The sequence below is a fragment of the Haemaphysalis longicornis genome, unplaced genomic scaffold, assembly GCF_048455015.1.
Source record: "Haemaphysalis longicornis isolate Haplotype H1 unplaced genomic scaffold, Haemaphysalis longicornis Haplotype H1 scaffold_1, whole genome shotgun sequence".
NCBI classification, from domain to species: Eukaryota; Metazoa; Arthropoda; class Arachnida; order Ixodida; family Ixodidae; genus Haemaphysalis; species Haemaphysalis longicornis.
In genome coordinates this window covers 15,636,403-15,659,836 of record NW_027526203.1, presented here as the reverse complement: position 1 = coordinate 15,659,836, position 23,434 = coordinate 15,636,403, and the positions used below count along the sequence as shown (strand labels likewise).

At 46.5% G+C, this 23,434-nt stretch overlaps 1 protein-coding gene across 1 annotated transcript in view; it reads right to left on the bottom strand.

Annotated features, from left to right (window-relative positions):
• Positions 1-23,434, bottom strand: part of LOC144175278 (transcriptional adapter 1-like) — a 74,003-nt gene that overhangs the window by 40,291 nt on the left and 10,278 nt on the right. The window contains exons 5-6 of the mRNA XM_077704370.1: positions 3,258-3,358; positions 1,958-2,152 (exon numbers count right to left, since the gene is read on the bottom strand). Of these exons, the coding sequence (XP_077560496.1) occupies positions 1,958-2,152; positions 3,258-3,358 (296 nt within the window). The remainder of the gene's footprint in view (positions 1-1,957; positions 2,153-3,257; positions 3,359-23,434) is intronic.

The following is a 23,434-nucleotide window of genomic DNA, read 5'->3' as shown; positions in this document are numbered from 1 at the left end:
GGACTGTTTCTGCGCTGCATGAGCATGCTGTCATTTCGCGAGGGCTTCAAGTGAACACCAGCGGCGGCACCCAGATGAGATGAAAGAAAAATAAAAAGATGAAAACCTGCGAGCCCACTTACAAGAGAGGAGTGCAGGAGTGTGCATGTGTGTGTGCATTGCCTCCTGGAAGTGATAATGTGTGCGTGTGAGAGAAGACGCGATCGCTCCACCACTGGAGAAGCTCCTGCTCTGTGGGGCCCCTGGCTCCCGCGAGAGCAGGAAATGACGGCACAACATCCCAACGGCACTGGCAACGTTTGAAGGATTTGATTTGTTCAGCTTGAAAGTCCCAGTCAGGGCATAACTGGCATAACCCAGCAGTTGGTGGACAGCTTAGTGAAAAGAAGACCGGCAACGCAACTCTCATGGTGCTTGTATAAGCGAATTCCTCCCGTGTAAACTCCATTGTGTCTTGTTGGTGCCAGAAAGTGACTTGATGTCCGTTGTGTTTGTGGAATCACGGCAAAATGTTCGTGTGTTTATATTGCGACACCCAGGGTATAAAAGCCAGAATATTCATGTTTGTAGAGGCAGGTTTTTGGAAATACAACTGCGCAGCAAAGCTCTGCCTGAAACTGCTGAAACTAGAATGAGTGTTTGTTGGCTACCTCAAAAGAATGTCGCTTGGTGCTTTATTTTTTTTAAATGCTTCCATAGGTTTTGGAAATAGATACACATGAGGAACCTTTCACAAAAGCCTCTATACATTCATTGAACTTGTTGTTTACCCTTGTATCGCTCGACGGGCGTGGATATAGTACAGCGCAGAATGGGAGTTATAGTTTTCCACAAATAGTTCCTCTCGCTTTCGTAGTGCTGGTGGTGACATCATGTAGTGACATCAAGTCACTTTCTGGCACCAACAAGACACAGTGGAGCTTACACAGGAGAAATTCGCTTCTATAAGCACCATGAAAGTTGCGTTGCCGGTCTTCTCTTCACAATTTGGAATAATGGCGGTTATTTCAAAGCTGATTGAATTGTACATTATGTTCGTGTAACTACATTCCAGTGTAGGTAGTTGTGATTGTGCTATTATCTGTGTCAGCAAAAATATTTCCTGCAACAAGTTCCACTCGTTTCTTTGGGCCTTATCCCGTTGCAAAAACGTAAACTAGTAAAAGCTGTACAGGACCATATGTTTGAGATATTTGAGTCATTTCAATAAAACTGTAGATGCGAGTCTCCGAATTATGGCTGGTGTGTTTATTGTTGTATCACTGTATCACTGTAGTGTATCTGTTTATTGTTGTGTCACTGCAGCGTAAGCATTTACGTTTCTTGTGTTTTCATTTTCACCTTTTTTTATAGTTTGCCGGCATGACTACGTACACTGGAAGCATGCATATACTGGGGTGCTCCATGTATTTTCTGATGCACATACGCACTTATACTGACACCAGAAGGCTATTTTGGGAGATACAAAAATAAGCACTCATTCCGTTTTGTAGGATATACGGCATTTTTTCGCAGTGGTCGCACACCAAGTAACGTGCAGATACGCAAATGCACCTATGGTTCTGTTTTTTTTATTTCTTCTCGGGTACTATGTGCTTTGTGCACATCGACGTCGCAAGCAGCTGATCCATGTACTGTTGTCGGCTTTTATTGCAGAAGTGGCACTTTCCAAGATATCTTAGCATGTATTCCCGCACAACTCGTAAGCAGAATACTTATACTGATATAACAACTGTGAATGCAATACAACCTGGCGATGTGTTGTATACTAATTTTCTGGTTGTTGTAATTGAGCCCCGTAGCGCACTCCTATGTATGTTTATTTTTTTCTTTGGAAAAAACGCCGCCGCAGCTACCAAACGCTGCCCCGTGGTTACTTCAAACTGCAGTGCACGAAGGCCATAACCTGCCTGCCAGCGAGCCCGCCCCCTCCCCCCCATTCTTAGCAGGGGAGTACCCGTAGTGCGAGCAGGATGAGCTGCATGACGTGCTCGTGGATGTCCTCCAGGCCGCACTCCCAGGCGATGACGAAAAGGCGGCCGTGCAGCATGGAGGAGTCCGGCAGGCACTCCTCGCGCAGGCAGAAGCTCAGGCTCCGGTCGGCGGGCTCCCGCACGGTCGGCACGTGCCGCGTGGCCGGCACAAAGCGCTTCTGCGAGGGGGCAAGGGGGGAGGAACGGGCACCGAGCACTGAGGGGACGTGGAGATCGTGCTCAAAGCAGCCCCATTCCTAGTGTTCTTCCTAGAGTTCACCCTCAACTCGTTTCATTTCCAGAGAGAGCACAGCCCTAGGCGTAGACCCTTTTTGAATGACCAGTTTTTTGAAGTTGGGAGCTCAGATGAACTGTTTGCTAAGTTGGCTGAGGGAAGACCCACCCCAGCACCGCAGAGATTTCTGCTCGCCACATTGCCCTTCCCTTGGCCCCCACTCTAGTAGCAGCTTACACTGCCACTGTTTCCGCAGTCATCCAAAGGCAGAAATAAATTGCAAGACGAGGCCAGCGATTGGGGCACATGAAAACATAGCACAGGCACCGAAAAGGCGGCGAGCAATGTCACCTGCTCATTTTCTACACCATGTCTTGGCACATCCACTACCAACTAGCCCAGCGGGCAGGACCATTTCAACACGCGAGCCACGTATTCTGTGCAACAAATGTGCACCGGTGAAGGCGAAGAGAGTATTGTAACCTACAGCAGGTGTTCCACAAAGGCAAAGCCAGCTGGGACACATGAACACGTTAAAAGGGCTATAAAGGCAAAATTCGTTTTTGCTCAGTTTAAAACAAGTAGCCCTTGATAAGCCACTCAGCTCCCTTCCAGCCACAAGAGAGGGTTTTTGAACCAAAAAAACACAACAAACATCGAAAAACTTTCGAATTTTGCACTGCAGTGGCGTAATATGGGCCAGCACTAACACCATAGTTACGAATGCATTAACTCCATGTTATCGTTCAAGTGATAGATGAAATGGAACTAGAGGCCCCGCAACAATTGCCCAGTCATGTTTCGTTGCGGTGCCCTAGGTTTGCATCCGCCAATCGCACAAACAAGATTCCATGACCGCATTGAGCAATCGCCAAAAAGTGGCTGAGGGGTCGCCACTGTGTCATCTGTTTTCCCTAATATCTCAATTACTTGTTTCAAGTTTGCAATAAAGCCTGTGTCACTGTTATCACAACAAAGCGGTCTTTTCATTGAACCAAACGTGCCCTTTGTCTTCATGGCCCCCTTAAGCAGACATGTTGGTGACTCACCTCAAAGGTCACCCGCACGGGCTTCTCCCTGCTGTTGAGCTTGCCCTTCTTGAGCTTGTCCCGATGCTGTGAGCTGCTGCTACTGCCACTCCCCTCACGGCCTACCAGGGCGAAAAAGGGCCTGCTTCACACGGGAGCCACAAGGGGACACCACGGCTGAAGCACACACACAGTGGGTGCAATTCCGCCACTCTGCACAGTGAGCTGCAATGCACCTCCAAGCAAGCAACATCAGGGTTCAACTGACCAAGGATTCAGGTGCAAATGCTTTTCTAGTAAGGCTTTACTGCAGGAGGCAGGTTAGCACCTTCCTGCCCACGCCTATTCAAATCGATAGTATACTATTGACGAAAAAAAAAGTATACAAAAAAAACATACAATTATTATGCAAACTGAGAATTTCATGATAAGCTTTATTTTAGGTGTTCATACTTCTTTATTTTTCTACTACTGCAAGTTTTTCGTTGTTTTCTTGGCTCTGGTGTATTTTATGGTGCTACTATTAGCACTTGTGTAGGCACCCCGCAAATTTGAAAGCCTGAGGTACTAAATTTGCAGTCTAGTAGCCGATCCAGTGGCTTTACATAAACCTTTTAAGTGTGCCTAAAGCTGTCAAAGTGAACAACTTTTTTGCCACCGGAAGACAGCAGATGATGTACAGCAGGAAATGCGTTCGTATGCCTGCTGGGTCACATGTCGGCAAGAGAAAAAAAAAAAGCTGAATTCATTTAATCATACAAAAGGTTGACTTCTTTTCAAAATAAAGGCTTGTTTAATGCAATTCATCGAGAACATACACGCGCCAAGAGCTCTAGGTTGAGCCTTGAACAGCGCAGAGAGATTCACGTGACCGCAGCATGTCGGAGTCAGGCCACGCCGCACAGCGGTGCAACGGTGAAGCATGTTATAGGTCCACTTTATCACCAGCATATGCCGCTACTGTAAAGAAAATCCAAAGCCGTGGACCGATCGTGGGGCCGCTTTCTGATGCATGGGCCCATGGCAAGTTTTGCAACTCCTATATCAAGGAACTCTGATAGCAAAGTACACTTCGTACTGAAAGTTAGTTAAGGCAAGGCTAATAATGAGGCACCAACTCAAACACAAGGGGCAGACCCACACCGATGTCACACAGTAAGAAAGACTAGGAGGAGAAAGTCTCCACCAGTGCCGTTGCAAGCAAGGCAGTCCAATGTAAGCACTGGACAAAGAGCTTCAGAGGAGTCTTCTAGCTTTTGGGGAGACTTCAACAGGCAGTGATACACTGGCTGTGGACAGGTGAGCCCTTGCGACATCACAATGACCTCATTCTCTTGACCTGTGACCATCAGCGAGTGGAAGGAATCAATGCTCTCTTTAAGCGCTGTCAACACTGGCAAGGGTAGTCTGCTACACATGCCAGTCCACAATGTGTGATTGGTTGTGGGGTTGCCCACAAGTCCACAAAGTACTTTCACTGCAAGAATAAATGATGCTACCCCTCATAGCTCTCATTCGCATCCTTCCTTGCAGTTATTTCATTTCCAGAATAAATTCATTCTGTGCGACTATGCATATGATATGAGAGAAAGCCAGCGCACCAAAAGTTGCAGCTCGCCGCTTAGGGCCAATTTTTTGTGCTTTTCCGAAGAACTTAATACGCACAAAAACAAAAAAAAAACCCATCAGCAATTTCGCAAGGTGAAACAGAAAAGGAACCAACCATAATTAGCAACTGTTAGTGGCACAAAAGTGTCCGCAGTGACGTGACGAGTGAGAGCAACATCCCCTCCCTACAGAGCAGTTGCCACAGATGTGCTACGCAGCAAAGGTTGCAACTTTGGCTCTCTTCCTTGGACTTTGTCAACACAGGAGACTGGACCAGCTGTAAACCATTGCACTGTCGCCATCGACACCCTCGATACGTGAGCCGTCAGCAGCAGTGCACAGTGTTTAACAACTGCTGACAGAACGGACATACAGCCCGCCTGTTTTAGGGGTGAAGCCCCTTAGGGGTTGGGGCTGTTGGCGTCTCCTGTCGTCACCGACATCGTCATAATCATCGTACGTCTCATGTAGTCACGGTACTAAAACACTGGAAAACTCGTTTACACCTCACGCTAGAACAAAACGCGTATTAAAAAACACCAGAACACTCATTTACGTGCTGCACTAGAGGGCTTCATGCTTCAAGGACAAGAGACAAGAGCAGTTTCATCTTCGTGGGCAAAAACGCTGAGGCACTAAGAATACACTTATACACTGCATGCTTCGCCCGGCACCAGGTTTCACATTAGTGGAGGTGGCCCGAAAATTTTTCTTATCCTGCCCACAGTGGAAGGTATTGGAGTTCTGTTCAATATTGCTCAGGCTCGCAGATTAGCCACTCAAGCTTGAGAAAGCAACCTGCTTGGCTTCCCCTACGTACCATGAGCTGAATCAGGACCCCCTTGAGAGACCCTCCCAAGAAAAGTTAACCAAGCTGCTTGCAAGAATACCATCCTAATACAGCCTCTGGGAGGGGGAGGGAGAGGAGGAAGGAGTGGAAGGCCCCACTGGGATGGGCAATGCCCCCCCATCAAGGCCACTGACTGGAGGGCAACCCTATCAGGCAGACACAACTACACTCAGCCTGGCCAGCTCAGAGAGACCCCAGCGACAGCAACACAAGCAGCAATGCCAGGGAAGGGACATCCAGGCAGGGCCGTATAAGTCACGGTCTACCATTCGAGTCATGCATCTGTAAATGCAACTGCCCCTGCATTCAGCTCTCCCGAGTCCCCACCTGCTGCACTAAGCTAAGGAATACATGAACCGCAATGGAATGGCAAAGCATCTTGGAGGTGCACACGCGGTGTGTGGAAGTGTTCAATGCCTCGCTTAGAAAACAACAAAAGTCACGAAAATACACGTAAACATAGAAGTACCAATGCGCACTGCTGTTGGTACTGGGCGCACTATGCTTGTTTTAGCTGCACAGCAGTCCGACACTTCGGAGTTGTCTTGTATGACGCTGGCCGATTGGCGTAAGCGACGTTGACTTACGTGACCGTTTGTCAAGCATACCCCGCGATTACTTTCTACCATAATAAAAATAAGTCAGGTGTAAATACGGTCAAAAACAAACCAACGGTGCAGTGCTGAGTATTCTAACGCCACCCGGGAGGTTTGACGGCAAGCAAGGCTGCAGGGCCGAATGGCGCAGTGGAAGTTTGTATACGTGCCGTTATGACTTCACTGTAGATGTCACCAAAACACACGATTTGGCGGGAGAATCAAAATTTTAACATAAATTGATTAATTTCTCAGTGAACACGGCATCATTTGCTGTCGCGCAAGCGCTGGGAACGCCATAAAACACGAAATCTTTCGAATAATACCAACTTGTATTTTGTCTTCATGGCTCCTTTAGAGGTCATGAAGACAAAATGCAACTTTGGTTCATTCAAAAGACAGCCTCGTTGGAATAACACTGACACCACTTTTAACACAAACTTCACTAAAATAAACCAAACAATTAGGAAAAAAAGCAAATGGCCATGTGACCCACTAGCTCATTTCCCACACTAGAACCTATGACGATTATGGGCAGCTGTGTGATTGGCTGAGGCAGGCAAAAGCAAACACAAGGTAGGCAGGGGGTATAAGTGGTAGAACGAGATAATGGCAGTTAAATTTAATGCATATTCTTTTTACAGCAGTAAGAAATGGTGGGGTAAACAGTGGAAGTTACGAACACACACACAAACATAGAGGCACCAGCATGTACTGCACTCACTATGGTTGTTATAGCAGCACAGCAGCCTGGTGCTTTGGGATTGTCTCACACGACACTGGCCAGTTGGCATAAGCAACCTTGTCTAACGTGACCCTCTTTGTCAAGCATACCCAATGTATCACGAAGCGATTACTATCGACCACAACAAAAATAAGCCAGGTGCAAATCTATTCAAAAACAAAGTGAGTGCAGACAGCAGGCCTGAGTGGTATTATGGCGCCATCTAGAGAATAGACGGTAAACGAAGCAACGAAAGACGTTTCGTCGTCCACTGCAGCCCTAGTCAGCATACTTAACATTAATTTCCCATACCTGCACTGGATATGTCATCGCTGACATCCCAAAACACACGATTTAGCAGAAGAATTGAAATTTTGGCCTAAATTGTGTAATTTCTCAGTGCATAAAGCATCGCTTGCTGCCGGACAAGCACTGGGGGCACTACATAGCACCTAATCTTCCGAATAAAACAAATTTTTTTTTTGTAAGCATGGCCCGTTTAACTCATTGAGGTTTTTTGCCATATATGTATGGCAGCGGGTTTTTTTCCATCCCGAAAGGTCTGTGCTGTATGGGTACAGTTTCGACCTTCCGTTTGAAATTTCCCACCATAATGACGATGCATGCTCACTGGGAGGTGCTGCCACCTCCTAGGATATACAAGAAGCATTTGAAATTTGATTGTGCTACCTTCGTGCAGAGATAAACAGAACTTTCCAGCTGCAGCATGTCATGCGGTCTGTGTCAACACCCTTTCGTGGTTTCAGTTCCGCCATGTGATCGAACGGAGGCATGCGAAACTTGATTTTTGTTTTTATCAACACTCACCTGCAGGGGCGGCTGAACTTGATTTCTATCTATATCGGCGGTGCCCTCAGCTTGTTTATCACCGTAATTTATCACCGTAAAGTAATTTGACTATCTGGCAAAGTTTTTTCAAAAAAATTCAACCCTCAAAGTGTTAATGTAACTTCAACGTAAGGCAATTCGCCCCTCGCAGAAAATTGCAGCTTCATAAGTGAAGCAATGTTGCAAACATCCTACAGCGATACTTTCAGCTACGAAGGGTCCAGATAAAAATGTTTTGATATAAGTGAATAAAAATACATGAAGCACACGGACAATTGCTTTTCACTTTTGAGATAACCAAACTATCAAGTTAACCAAGTTCAAGATATTATTTATTTATTTTTATTGTTTTTTATCCATGCCAACAGTCCCTTCAGCCCCTTGGCCTGCCCATTTTTTTTTTCATCCCCCTATAACCTTCGACTCTGTTTTCACTACACAGCAACCTAGCATTGGGAATGGTATGTTGCTCAATCTTTCCTTGGCTGCTTTTACACTGTTAGCTGTAGTCGCGATACTCCTATGAACAAGCAAGTTATCCCCTGTGCATAGCCAGAAATAGCCGAAAGCACATTTACCGTTTTACACCTTTTACACCTGTTACCTCATCAATGACATCGTCGATGTAGCCAACGGTGTGGATTTGTGCCATCTCTGTTCCTGGCCCGTTCAAACCACCCACCGTGAGAAGGGTGATTTCAGATAAGGGTGGCTGGGCGACCTCTTCAATTTGCTTGAACCTTATTTATAAAATTTCCTGATTACTCTAATGTTCAGATTCACCGATATTTTCTCTGGGAAAAATTTCGTCTAACTGTAACAAAAAAATTGCGCCCACCTCCTCGCGAGGGGAACCCTGTGTAGATGCGACGCATCGTGGGGTTCACTTGGTGTTTCCGTTAGATTGATTCTGAAATCGCGTCAAACGTGCCAGGAACGCGTATGATTACTATGTTTTATGATTATTATTATGTTTTATTGGCCAATCTTGGTCAATCTCTCTAAGTGGTATGCTTGGGGCTTCGCTGTCACAACGACCTTTACTCAATCATTGTTGCTGTAAGTGGGAGCTTCTTTTCTTTTATTGCAAGTGTTAATCATTGCCCCATCATGCATTGTATCAGTAGCTTCTTGACGTAGTTTGAATGAGTCAAGGATATAAGGCGCGTTCGTAGCATTTGATTCTGTCTCGGTTTTGTGGCGCAGTGGGAAGAGCACCATGTACCTCGCGTTCCGCCCACAGGGTCGTGGGATCGAAACCGGGCGCCGCTAACTATTATTTTTTTTTATAGTGTAGGGGGAGGGGTGTGGACGGACAACAACGCCGTATGGAGGGACAAGGCGAGTGAATGAGATGCGGTCGCATCTAAAATTTGGAACACGACAAGGCGACCTTTGCTGCTACCTGCCCGTGCGCCTCAGTCAACTTTAGCAACGTCTACCAATGAAAATATTCATATAGGTGAATTCGTAAGTTTCATAAGTTTTGTTCCTGGCAAAAAATATACGTTTTTTGCAATAAAATGTCACATTTGCCTCAGATGCCAATTTTTTTCTAATTTTTAGACTAGATTGTACAAAAAATATTCAAGATACAGCCTTCAAATATTACTGAATTGTGCTCCTCACCGTTCTAACAAACACACCAAATATTAGAATTTTATAAAATACGGATAACATGCAACAAGTGCGCAAGTTTGAAGAAAAAACTGAAAAACTCAAAGTTCAGACGCTAATATAAAAAAAACACCTTCGACTTTTTTAAAATTCTCCCCAGATGTAGGCCTTTGTATGTTCTTTCATTATCATCAAAAACATGTTGCGTCATTTCATTCCTGGGGCACATACAGTGCGAGAGAGGTGTCCTACCTGCCCACCTCTCCCTCTCCACAATGTATTTGTAGCCATAGCAACTTTTCTCAGATTTGTATAAAATATATGTTTTGTATAAAAGGCAATCATCCCTTCATGGATACAATAACTGAGAATGGAACAGAAAAAAACTGCATATTTAATGTCCACGTTGGCACCATAACAACCAATCTGTGATTAATTTAAAGTGTATAGATTGGTGGAAAAAATGACAAAACTTTTAGGTTCAGCCCCAGATTTAAAAAAGCGACCTTTGAATTTTTGCAAAACTTTTTTCAGATGTTGACCATTGCATCTTATCCACATTTTATAAAATTGTAATATTCGGTGTGTTTCCTTAGAAAGGTAAGGAGTACAGTTGAGTAATGTTTGAAGGTTGCATCTCAAGTACTTTTTGTACAATTTAGGCTCAAAGTTAGAAAAAAATTGGCCTAGAGACAAATACCGTATTTACCCGATTCTAACGCGCACTTTTTTTCCGAAAAAATAGGCCGAAAAATCGCATGCGCGTTAGAATCGGATACAAAACCGAAAATGCCGAAACAGCGGAAATTTCTTTCCACCCATCGCCATCGCCATCCCAAGATGGCGCCAAAACTTTTAGCAACGATTTTTCGGACGCAGCAAGTATAGTGAACTAGAATACTTATTCTAGTTCACTATAGCAGTAAGCCTAGGGGCCTAGACTTTTCTATCGGCGTGCACACAAATCTCCGAATCGTTTAACTTGCGCGCTTGATAACAGCAATGGCAGCAGCGGCTCCCACGCGTTCAAAACGAGCGGTCGGCTGTAGCGTGCACCTCTGGATGAGCTCTCGGGATGGGCGTGCGAGGCATGGGCCACGATTCCATCGACCATGGTTGAACGTTCGTTCAGAAGTGTGGCATCGCGAACGTGCTTGAAGGCACCGAGGACGAGATGTTGCGGTCAGCGGAGAGCGACGACGAGCGAGATGAGTGAGATTACTTCGGGAAATAGATTGCCCGTTTCTCTCGCATTCGTTTGTCTGGGTCACAAAGTCCGGTGCGCGTTACAATCGGAGGTGCAAGTTTTTTCTTTTTTGGGGGGGGAAAATGGGTGCGCGTTAGAATCGGGGGCGCGTTAGAATCGGGTAAATACGGTATGACATTTTACTTTTCCCAGGAAAAAATTTGATGAATATGGACATTATTCGAGCAAATTGAAGAGTTCGACCAGCCACACTTTGTTCAATCTTAAATGAAATTACCCAGAAGCAATGCAGGCTCGCAGCCGTGATGCCCACATTCGCTATAAAAAAATCTGATGTTTCAGCTAATTACAGGCATATTTCAAAACCTCCTGCTACATGCAGAGTTAGCCCCCCCCCCCCCCCCCCTATTTGAAAACAAAAACATAAACAAAACAAAACAAAAACGCGCAACAAAAACAAAAACTCGCAACATGTTAGTCATGGCTGCCACCATGAATGCGTTCGTTGCCTACCAGTTTGTGCAGTTGCAAGCACACTCTAAAATAAGCTTTCGCGTAGACGTCCTTCCCCATATGACAAATAGAGCAAAACAGCCTTTTGCCCAGCTGTGTGTGCCAAAGGAAGTGATGCAGTAAGCGTTGTCGAGTTGTTATCGTCCCTGGCAGTGTTCACTCGCATTACCTTTGCAGAACAACCTTGCAGCTTTGTTCTATTGTTAAAACATTTTACGTGTGGGTGTCAGCAGAGACCTGCGGTGTCCTCCATGAGGTGTGCCCGTCGTATTCCCATCTCACATCTCACAGCAGTTCAGGAAGCACAACATTGCACTTCTGGCAGCAGCCACACATGTGCCACCCACTGAGGGGAAAGAACTGCAGCCACCATGCTTCAATGCACCGCATACTGAAACTGACAATTTGTGAACCGGGCATCCATTTTTCACCTTCCGCTCAAGCTGTTCGCCAGGTGATGCATGCAGTGGCTAGAACAACAGAGATACGGTCACTCTTTTCTTTTCTTTCAGTGTCCTACGGTTGCCCTCCCATTTGTTAGCTGTGCATTTTTGCCAACGCCGTCAGTAAATGCCAAGCACCCTTGCCAATTTGTGCCCTTTCTTAATGCCAGTGCTGTACCTCAGCAAGGCCCCATTTTCCTGCTTACGCACCAAGGTTGTTTGCAGGCGTAATGATCGGCGGCCCTTTCAAGGGATCAGCACTTTGTCCACTTGTTAGCTGAAGTGAGCCCCCCATTTCAAGTAAGGGTGTGCAAATATTCAAGACTTTCTAATATCGAAGCCAATATTGCAATATTTTCTTTGGCTTCCAATCGAATAGCACTCTTAGAAAATTTCAAATAAATGTTCAGAGTTGGAAAACATGCACTAGCGCTATGAGCAACTGGCAGCGGGCTTTCCCGCACTGCTCCAACACCATGAGAGGAAGGTGCTGGAGGGGAGCACCTCTGCTCTCTATGGCAGGGGTCAACTCCACCCTCCTGCTTTCTTTGGGCATCCTGATAACATGGTCACACTCAAGCTGCCCCGGTTAATACCTCAAGATTAGAAAGCCCAACTGCGTACTGTCATAGCCCTCGAGCACTCCCCCTCCCTTCCGGTTTTCTCATAAATGATGTGCAAATTGATCTTTTAAAACCTGTAATACAGTCAAACCCGACTACGTATAACGAACCCGGATAGAGCAAATTATGCTATATATAGAACAAAAATGAATAAGTTACGAAAATACACGCGAAACATATTCCTTATAACAAACTTCACATCTGATATATCGAACTCGGCGTGCCTAGAATGGCCGCCAAAATGCATGGTCTCGGAGCGTCGATTGAGATGTCGATTGAGATGCGACCACCGAGAAAAGCCGCCACTGAGACATTGCGCCTCGTATGGAGCAACATGACACCCGACACTTTCCGCAACTGTTTCCGACGCGCGGGACTCGCGATGGAACCTGCCCAGTCAGTGAGTCCGGACCAAGACGGCAGCTCGCCAATGTCCCCAATGCTGTGCCGAAAGGAGTGCCCTTCAAAGATTTCCTGAGTGTGAACGACGACGTTGCCGTCACTGTAAGCCCCTCGGACGCGGACACCATCAGCAGCACCGTCGTAACGCTGATTCAAAGCACCGAGGAGTCAGAACATGTCACGAGTGAAAGCCGTCCGACGCCTAATGAAGTGCTTTCGGCAGTCAATGTCCTCCGCCAATATTTCTGTGATATTGAAGAACACGGACTTGAACTGGTGCAAATAATAATGTCTCTTGTAAAGAATGCTGTGCTAGTTGACGCTGCCAAAATGAAAAGGAAAACAAAAATCACCGTTTTTTTTTTTTTTTTGAAAGTAGGCAGTTAAGGCGGAAAGTAGCTTTATTATTCGCTTTTGATTGTTTTACACAAAACAATCGACTGTTTTGTATATGGTAAGGACATACTTTATTTTGTTCGTTTCTGCATGTGGGGATGGCGGGGGGATTCCCGCATATTGCAAACTCGTAACAATAAACTCGTTATAGGTGGGTTCGGCTATATCGAACTATTGGATATATCGAACTAATCGTGGCGCATATTGAAGTTTGCTATAACCGGGTTTGACTGTATTCCTTTATTTTTCCTATATGAGACATGAGAAAAACAATGAAATCGTCTAGCTTCATGCTCCTAGACACCCAGATAAGGCTTTTTTGACAAACAGGCTATGGTGACCACCTTCCTACTAGCGAAATACGGGACACGCTGACCAGGGGTGGGGTGGAAGAGAGGGGGGGAGTAACTGATACAAGTTGACCCTCAAATCCACATAGCCCACGTCTTCCCAGGCAGCTTTTGACCATTGTCACCCACTAGAAATGAACTGTTGCACCCCGCCAACACAACACCCAGGCAGCTGCAAGCGCTTGCCAGCTGTGAGGAAGAAGGTGGGAGGGGGGGTATGTCTGCAACACTGAGAGGTTCCCGTTTGAACCCATTCCCATTTCAATCTTCCCGCTACTAGTTCCCTCCTTTTTCAACCCGGTGCAAAATGACCTTCCCATTTCGCGTGTTCTCATTTGAACCCATTCTCATTTCAACCTTCTCGTTTGTTCCCTCCCGTTTCAACCCAGCCCAAAATGACCTTCCTGTTTCGTATTTCCCATTTAACCCCTTCCCAGAATAACGTAGCCAGTTCAACTCAGGTGACTTGGAATGGTGCGTGCGATTTTCGAAACTAAAGTTCTGTCCAACTTTACTTTAACTGAATGTTCTGACTTACGTCCGACGTAACCCGAAGTCAAAAACTAAACTTACGTCCAACATAACCTGCAAATTGAATTGAAGTTACATCCGACATATTCCACATAAAAAAAAAAGTTTATTGATCTACACAACCTTATTGTAATGGCTCGTTTTACGATACGAGGCGTCAATTAAAAAACAAGTAGGTTGCTGCGTTACGTGTGACCCAGTACAGCGTTGGTGAATTACTGCTGAAACTGCACCTTATTACCAGCTTCCACATTGGCTGAGCAGTCGGGAAAGTGCTGCTCTGGCAGCGGTGTGGGTTCGAGTCTTTACGGTTGCATGGAAGTTTTAAAGTATTGAATTGTTTTATATACGAATGCGCCAGCACATCTTGTCATATGCAACATACAAAAGAAAAGAAAAGACAGGAACTAACAAAATAGAACCTTTTGCAACCGGCGCAGTGCCAGTTTGTAGCGTTCGTATCATGCTGAGAACAAAGTTGAGTCTTAACAAATACAATTAATAATTTATTACGGGTAGTAAAAGGGTACTTTTTTTATTTCCATGAGGGAAAAAATCTCATGATATTTAATTACCAAATCTTGCCGACTAATGAAAAACGTATTTTATAAAAGCCGTAGCTATTATGGTCCACGCCAGTGGTGCTTGCAATCCATTTTAATGTGGGAATAATGGTCACTTTATATGCAAATGTCTATAAAATGATGGCCATTGAAGTGTAAAGCTGAAATTTTCTCTTCGAGGAAATAGTTCGCACACATTTTTCATCCCAGCGTTAGGAACACCCCAAAGCTTTATTCTTCGGCATGTACTTTTCACGGGTAATAGATAGGTGGGCACGCAGTACATGGAAAAGCAAATGCAGTGGATAACATTTAGGTAGTCACCCATCTAATGCTTCAAACATTTTTTGCAGAACCAGCTGCCGGCTTGAGAACTTTTCTTTGGAATGCCAGCACAGACATGCATCACATGCAATGTACGCACTTCCATCGGGTGGGTCCTTGCAGTAGTTGCATTTTCACTTGAGTGCCCGCTTCTTGATTATAAGGAAAAACTGTGCAGTGCAGCAGATGGGATTTGAACCCACATCAATGCAGGATGTTCCGTTCACAAGTTTTTAGACCGAAATTATTCCGATTCTGATCAATTAGTTCGCTGTGGTGGGCACGTTTCGGGAGCGGGTTGAAATGGGAAGGGCGTTTTGGGAACGGGTTCAAACGGGAAGCCACCAAACGGGAAAGTAGTTTCTGGAATGGTCACACCCAGGACGGATCAAACGGGAAGGCTGTTCTGGGAATGGGTTCAAACGGTCCAGGTTTAAATGGGAATAGGTTGTTTCAAGCTACACCTGCGACACCCCCCCATTCATTCGCGCAAGAAAAAATCTCCACGCTCGTAATGCAATCAACACCACAGGTGGTCCCGCTCGGTGCCAAGCAATCCGCCAACATTTCGAGTATCCACATAAGAGGTGGGGTTACAGGTGTAACTCGGGTGACCCCATGAGCTTTCTCCTAGACTTGCGTACGTATCCGCACCAACTGATTGTGTCGCTGCCAAGTTTTGGCTATGCAAGCTCCTCCAGGAATGATGTCACACCTACCCATTCACCCGCAAAGCATCGGATTCTTCTGGCTGACCCCAAGAATGAGCTTAGTATTATGCCGGACATTTTTTTGAAGATTTTCGTGTCGATTGCAGGATCCGGGACGAAAGCCCTCAATGCGGGACAGTCCTGCGAGTCGTGGAATGGGTGGTCACTCTAGAAAAGGCATTGAGACTGTGGCATTCGCAAAGCTAATTTACTGTGAACATTGCACGCGTTTGTTATTATGCACTCACCCCGATTTAGGTCTCAACTTGTTTGGCAAGTTCATAATAGGCATGACATGCCCTTCTCAAAACCCATAGTTAATTCTCAAGTGTGTGTGCGAAGACATACGCAGTGCTAGTGCTTTCTAAATGCAAAATTCATTAGCTGTTAGAACTTGGAAAAGAACCTGTGAGCAAATGCAAAGCGAAGGTGATACCACCATGCCATGAAGGCATGCACCAAAGAGTTTGTGAATCAGGCTAATTTTTCAGCCATTGTATTGCCCCATACACCGAGTTTTCGTTACACCTTTTTTTTTAGAGCTGGCATGCAGGTCCATGAAACTGAAATTTACATTTCCTGTTCTCAAAGAAATTATGCTAATCATATCGCTGGCAAAATGTATTTATAACATAATTATGCTAATGCACCGAAACACTTGCGGTTGAAGTCACCACAAGAGGTGAAAGCTGCCCCCATGTGAAATCTAATACAGTCAAACCCGGTTATATCGAACTCGCAAAAAAACGCCCGCGAGTTCGATATATGGCATAATTCGATATATGCATGCTGAAGAATTGGACAGCATAAAAGCACCTACCGTTTATGAAAGCACTTTATTAATGAAACAAACTCACTTCCGCACGAAGTAGTCCTGAATTTTCTTCTGTTTAAGCAGCTTCGCTGCCTGCAAAGCTGGCAGCGAAGCGCGTCGTCGAAGCGCGTCGTTGAAGCGCGTCGTCGAAGCGCGTCGTCGAAGCGCGTCGTCGAAGCGCGTCGTCGAAGCGCGTCGTCGCTGCGAAGACGGACTTCTCACCACATTCCACTCTGTTTATAATTTCCAGCTTCACGGCGAAAGGCAGGTTCTGCCGCATCGCGCTAGCCATCACGGCTACACAGTACAAGTCCAACACACGCCGACAATTCGAACACTCCAAACGCAAAAACAGCAAAAAGAACAACGCGCGCCTCTCCAGCGACGAGAGAACTGGAGTGGCAACAGCCTGTGATTAACTGTCTGAGCAAACGGGGCAGGAGGGCCAGGATCATTTTTATGTTGGGGTCGACGGCGGCTTCCAGATGCGGAAACAGCCCGAGAGAGAGAGAGAGAGGGAGAAAGAGCGAGGTGAAGGAGCTGCACAGGAACCGCCGGGCTAAACCACTTTTCGAGGGTGTCTCGGCGGGTTCCTCCTCTGCCACGAGGGAAAGCCAACTTGGGGGGGCACTTTTGCGCCGCTGGTGTTCGATATATCGGTAGTTGCTATTTCTGTTCGATGTAAGCGTAATTTTTGCTATACATTCTCATAGAATACTTTCCGTGCGCAGAAATAGTTCAATATAGAGGATAATTCGATGTAAACGGGTTCGATATAGTCGGGTTTGACTGTATCAATAAAGCTAAAAGCAGCAGGATAACTTCCCAGTGCTTGTTTTATGCTGCAGGAAAATTCCACAAAATCTTTTAAATGAGCGTTTTACTTTTCTTCAGGCTAGTTACCCAAGCATGCTTCTGCAATTGTAAATTTCAGCTTTCTGATAGGAAAGCCCTTAATATTAGCCTCAGTTCAAAACTACAGTCGAACCTCGTTAATTCAAACTTTGAGGGGACAGAAAATCTGTTGAAATTAGCCGTAGTTCGCGCTAGCAGGGGTCCCCTTGTTTGGCGGTACTAGGCACACTACCAGCATTAGAAACGCATGCGTGATAAAGTAGACTATTATTGCACGCTTCGGAGTGCACTTTCAATAATTACTTGCTGCGAAAGTAAGGTATGCGCAATGGTCAGTTTGAGATGCGAACCTGAAGAACCAAGCACGCACTTCCGGAATACCATCCATAGTGTGAAGGTCGCGTGGTTTATGCCAGCTGCTAACGTGTATGCTGAGCAAGCACGTGGTTACAGGTTTGGGAGGCTGCGGAGGATAGTGACGCACTGAACTTTTGCCTTCAGCTTCTAATTTCACGACAAGTCCGTGCGTACGGGCAATATTGTTCGAATTAAAGGTGGAACATGTTTCAGGTTCGAATTAGCGAGAGTTTTCCTCCATTCAAGTACACGTCACTTTGCTGGTACCAATCGACCAGTTCGAATTATCCGCTGGTTTGATGGTTCAATTGTATTCACTTCGATTCACAACTATACAAACAGAATCATTATTGTCTTTGTATTCACTTCAAAAGCAAAAATTACCGTTCACACAACTCTATCTTCAACACTCGCTCTTCCATAACCTCACTCAACTGGGAGCAGCACCTGTGCAAGTTTTGTATCGGCAGCCAAGGACGGCCATGTTTGATGCAAACAACCTGTGTGTGGCATGCAACCAACATCACATGAATGATACCTACACACCCCGTGCTACCACAGGGTCGCGCTGTACAAGGGACTCCCCCCTACCACGCGACTGGTCCTACAGGGATCCCTGGAACAACCCCCGAATGGAAGAGGCCCACGCTCTCCGGAGATCTCAATGAGGGACCGAGGCAGGTGTGCATGCTCCTGATTGCCTTCCCGTCTGACCGGCAGAACTTCTCCTGTTTGGCTTTCACTTTGCAACGTGCACCCAGTTTTCGTTCATTATTCAAAAGGCACATATACCGGTCTGGTTCCAAGACATCTGCAAGGCATGTATGCACACCTAGCAGTTGCAAGAATCACCACTCAGTACAGCAGAGAAACTAGTACATGAACCTGAGCCCAAACAGGAGGGGCAAAAAAAAACGCACAACAAATGTTGCCCTTGTCTCGGGGTGTATGACAGGCTCGGCTGCAAGCATAGCAGAACCTTGTGGGAAAGGAGACACACACGACGCCAGTGTGTGTTTCTCCTTTCGTGGGTACCGTACACCACACTGTTTTCCTTCCTACAATCATGCCCCAACCAGGCCAAGTGTGAACACTTTTGACCCGTCACAAGGCCCCTGTGCAGCTTGCTTGAAAAACAAGGGGCTGCCAGTGTTTCCAACAGCCATACAGGGCATCCTCGATTTACCAGTCCTGGAAGAACCGTGGGTAGTCCGAGGACTGCGTTCTGACCGGAAGCCCCATAGCAACACATGGGAAAATCGAGCATCGGATCGCATCTCGGGCAGTCCGCGGACGATCCAGGACTGATAATCAAGGAGGCCCACAGTTGACACTTGCCTCGCTGACCTCCCCAAACCACTCCGTCCCTGCCCCTTACTACATTAAGGCCATGCTGCTCAGCCCCACCCCACCAGAGCAAGAATGTGTGATCCAAGCAGCCCAACACGCCGCTAGGGCCCATGGGCTCCTGGCCATCGACTAGGGGACTGCAGTGTGCCAGAGCTCCCAGTCGGCGCCTCTCTCTTCAACTGTTGGTTAATGAAGGGTTCCCACTATTGGCCACCACTGGAGAGGCCGGCGCTGCGATCGTTTTGACGTCACTTGTAGGATTCCCGTTCGTACCTTGCTGCGTAGTTGGCTTGCAGCGCGCAACGTTTCGTTTACGATGCGCTTTCTAAATTCATATTTTCATGTTAATTTTCGGCGTTTGATGTTATCAGTGCATGGAGCGTAGTTTGACCTCATGGGGACTTTATAACCGTGGCAGGCTGCCCGCTAACGACTTGAGCGTGGTGGTGCATGTGGACGTATGCGACCAAACCCGGTGTAAGCGTAAGCTGCGGCTCATTTCCCCGATCAACATTTAGCTCAGCTACGACGATCACCGAGCTGAATTTCTAGATTTCGGTTGTCGTTCTCAAGAAATAAGTGAAGCAGGAAATCATGAAGCGTTTACTGCTCACAGAAACGCTCCGCACACACATCTGTTGTGCCTGCCCACCGGTGGCTCAAACCAACGTTGGTCGCGACAGCAACACCTTGTTGCCGCTTTTTAAAATCACACTGATTGCAGAAAAGGAGTTCCACATTCGCGAAAGTGGATGTTAGTGTGGTGAAAAATTGAGCTATGTAGTGTTATCAGCTGTGATTTTCAAGGCGATGCTCAAATATCTGCCGCGATCTACACCGACCGGCCGCAGACGTCGGGCCCGGCGCCGCCGGCCCATTCGCGCACGGTGCGGCGAGCGGCCGAAGGGTGGCGGGGGATACCTGCGCACAAAAATCGGCCGAGGCCGTAGGAGGTACCTTGATCATCAAGCGCTTAATGGCAGTCACCACGGATACAAATGTCCACATACGAGAAATGGGGTGACAGTGTGGTGAAAAGTTGTGTTAGGGACTATCATTTGCGACTGTAACAATAGCAGCGATCAAATATCTGCCGCGACGCTAAGCCTAAAGTTTTTAACATCGGACTCCGCGCATCCGAAACCGGCAGCGAGCTGGCTGTTGCAGAAGACCCTCTTCTAAAACTCGCCGCACGCAAGCGCATTGCTTTGGGGTCCCCTCACTTCTAGGGGGCCTCCAATGCTTGGTTCCCCTATTCAAACTACCCATTACCCCACGACATGTTTCACCTCGTACGCAACCGCGCCTTCTGTGAGCAGTCGTGAGTTCTTGAACTTGATGCTAAGGAAAGGCGCAGGCTCATTGTAAACAGACAAAAGCCTGTGTTGCAGAGGCCTTAATTAAAAATAAACATAGCCACATCGAAACCCGCTTGAACGCGTTAAAAACTCGCGTTAATACCATTCGTACATTGCGGCCAAGTTGTCGCGAAAAGTAAACATATCAGCAGTACAGAGTACTAGTGACCGTTTATCAAATCAGGGCATAAATATAAAAAAAGGCATTGGAGGGGAAATAGGCACTCCTTAAGAGCCATGAAGACAAAATGCAAGTTTATTTTATTTGAGAGATTTTGTGTTTTATAGTGCCCCCAGCGCTTGTCCGGATGCAAACGATGCTTTAGTCACTGAGAAATATTTCAATTTCAGTTAAAATTTTGATTTTCCCGCTAAATTGTGCGTTTTCCTGGTCTGCAATGACATCACAGGAACCGACCGCTCTGCAGCTGATTGCGGCACGGCCGGACTTGACTCTCCTCCTCCCGCGCAGGCAGGGTTCGTACAGGCTTCAAAAGCAAAAATTCAAGGGTTTTCAAGGACTTTCAAGGACCAGAAAACAAATTTTCAAGGTCCCATCTAATATTTAATCTGGGATTATTTATAACTTCTTCAACGCAATGCAAAAGTTTTTTATTGCACAATGCCTCAGCACATTAGTGCACATTTAGACGGGCGCTAACGGGTCCGTGAATGCTCCCCCAGCTTTATTTTTATTTCATGGTTGTTATTTAGAGGTTTTTCTTTTTTCTTGGTGTTTTGCTCAGGCTGTTTGATTTCAAAACTTTCGTTAATGTTGCCTCCATCACCTGCTTTGTTAGCAAGAGTACCAGCTGAAATTAAATCAGCAAGTGTCGCTGCAAGGCAGGACGAACTACAGTGGAATCTCGATGATACGATCCTGGGTGATACGAATTTCTGATAAGTCCCGGTGAAATTGCATTGTTTGCAATGGGAAAAATTTCGGCTCTTACGAACGGACCTGCGCAGCCCGGTGGATGATACGAACGAGCCGGCGAGGCACCCGACTGCTGAGCGAGCAAGCGACGGCGACGTACGGGCTCTCTCTCCCCTCCTTGTCGCTCGTTCTCCAGGAACGGCCGGGGTTTTCTTTTCTGCTCGTGAAAACACACTGTGCACTCCACACGCGCGCTGACGCCGCCGCGAAACCACCCACATGCTGCATGGGGCACGGCCGGCCGCGGCAACAGGCGGCAGCTTCGGTTGCGAAGTGGTGCGGGGCACTCGAGTGACCAATTCAAACCGCTCTTTATTAACATGCCGCTCAAAGAACACACGAAGTTTCTTGCGCAATACATTAGCTAATAATACGAGCGAAAACGGTGCTATAAAACATCGCCCGTGCCGCTAGTGAAAGCAACCATGAAATATCTACCGGGGTGCTAAGCCTAAACATCTCCGCCGGAGCCAGCTGGCTGTCTCAAGCGCTTCGAAGCTGCTGCCACGAGCCGTGCACCTGCCAGTGGCGCTAGACCCGCTAATAATCTTAATTCAAAGACGCTAATTGGCGCAAGTCGTCAGGCTCCTCCCACTGCCGCGCGTGTCATTTTCTGACCGAGAGACAGGCAGTCGCGGGCGCGGAATCACCGACATGGGCATGAAAATATCGCGCGCGCAGCGCCGGTGCGCACGAATCGCGTGCAAAACCGCGCCATGCGGTTCAGTGTAGTGTGTAGTGAGCTTGGGCACCGCGAGTGAGAAGAAAGTCCAGAAAGGGCCGCTCGGCGACATAGAGATTGAAAAAAAAAAGCAGAAAATCGTCACGAATTTCTTCGCGCGAAAGGAAAGAAAAAAAGTAAACAAAAACTTTTTTAGTGCCCAATTTTTTCGTCTGTGTTGGTTCATACGAATTTCAAATGATATGAATATTTTACGTGGTCCCGCGAGATTCGTATCAATTGCACGTACAAGCAAATGCAGATGGAGTGTATGAGGCACAGCAAACATGCAATGAGCGAGCGTCCACAGGCTAGATGAAAGATGCTAGAGAACAGAAGCCAGCTTTCACTGAATTGTATCGTGACATGGGCCCCTATTCTCAACTGCACAAATTGCCGGCAACTCGCCCATGTTTTTTTGCGTAAGCACGACGTAAGCAATTAGTGACGTGCTGCACCTATAGCTATGACGACATGCAGTGTAATTTGATGAGTCACTCATAAAGATCGCTACCAAGGTATCAAATATTGTTCAAGAAAGATGTAAAAACACTTGGCACGTACTATAAAAATTAAGACGGTAGCTGAGGCTGACAAGAAAAACACATTTCTGGAGGTCAGAATTGGCGTAAACACCACAAGGCGATCGAGTAACGTTGATCCAAAATCGAGCGAAAGGCGGATGTCGAGCTAAAGAACATCACACAATTTTTTTACCGTATCTATTTATTTATTTCAATCGCTTTTAGTAACATAGCTGGGCTCTCTGCTTCAATGCAAGCTTTGTTGCATTATCAACTTCCCTGCCACCACCGCCGCCACGCCATCGTCTGCTGCTATGTTACAAGTTCATGGCGTGATCACAGAAAAACACGGCCCCGACCATCACTAGCGAAGCGCTACGCCTGATAACCGCAGAGCGCACCAATGTAGCCGATTCACTCATTCGTCAAGCTCAACTTCAATCAGCGCTGTAATGAACCAAATAGTAACCTTTCTTTGTTATTTTCTCTTGAGTTCGATCATGTGACCCAACAGCTTACTAGGACGAGTATGGACAAATGCCAAGCATTGGGTTCTCTTTGTCATGGAGAGGCTTGTACTGCCCTCTTATGTTGCGATTACGCCAAACAAATAATTTTTATTTTATTGCCAAACATAAAAGCAAAATACTGCACGTTATTTGTATGCTCCATAATCGCTGACTTGGAAGCAGTTAAAACTATAATTTGTTTCGGTAGGAAACATGCTTTAAACAGCGCGCATGCGAAACTGCGCCTGCTGCAAATTGCCGAACATTTCGCGGTGCCGTAAGGCGGGGCAATTTTTTGCCCTATTTTGTTTGTATTTTGCGACAAAAACAGCCGCCATTTTCAAGCTGTTACGTGGCATTACGTCACTTTTACGCAGGCTGAAGTTGCCAATGCATGACGTAATCGTTCCCGCCAACTGTTTAAATAGCGTCACGCCTTCTCAGCCAATCACAGAGGGGGTGTGTAT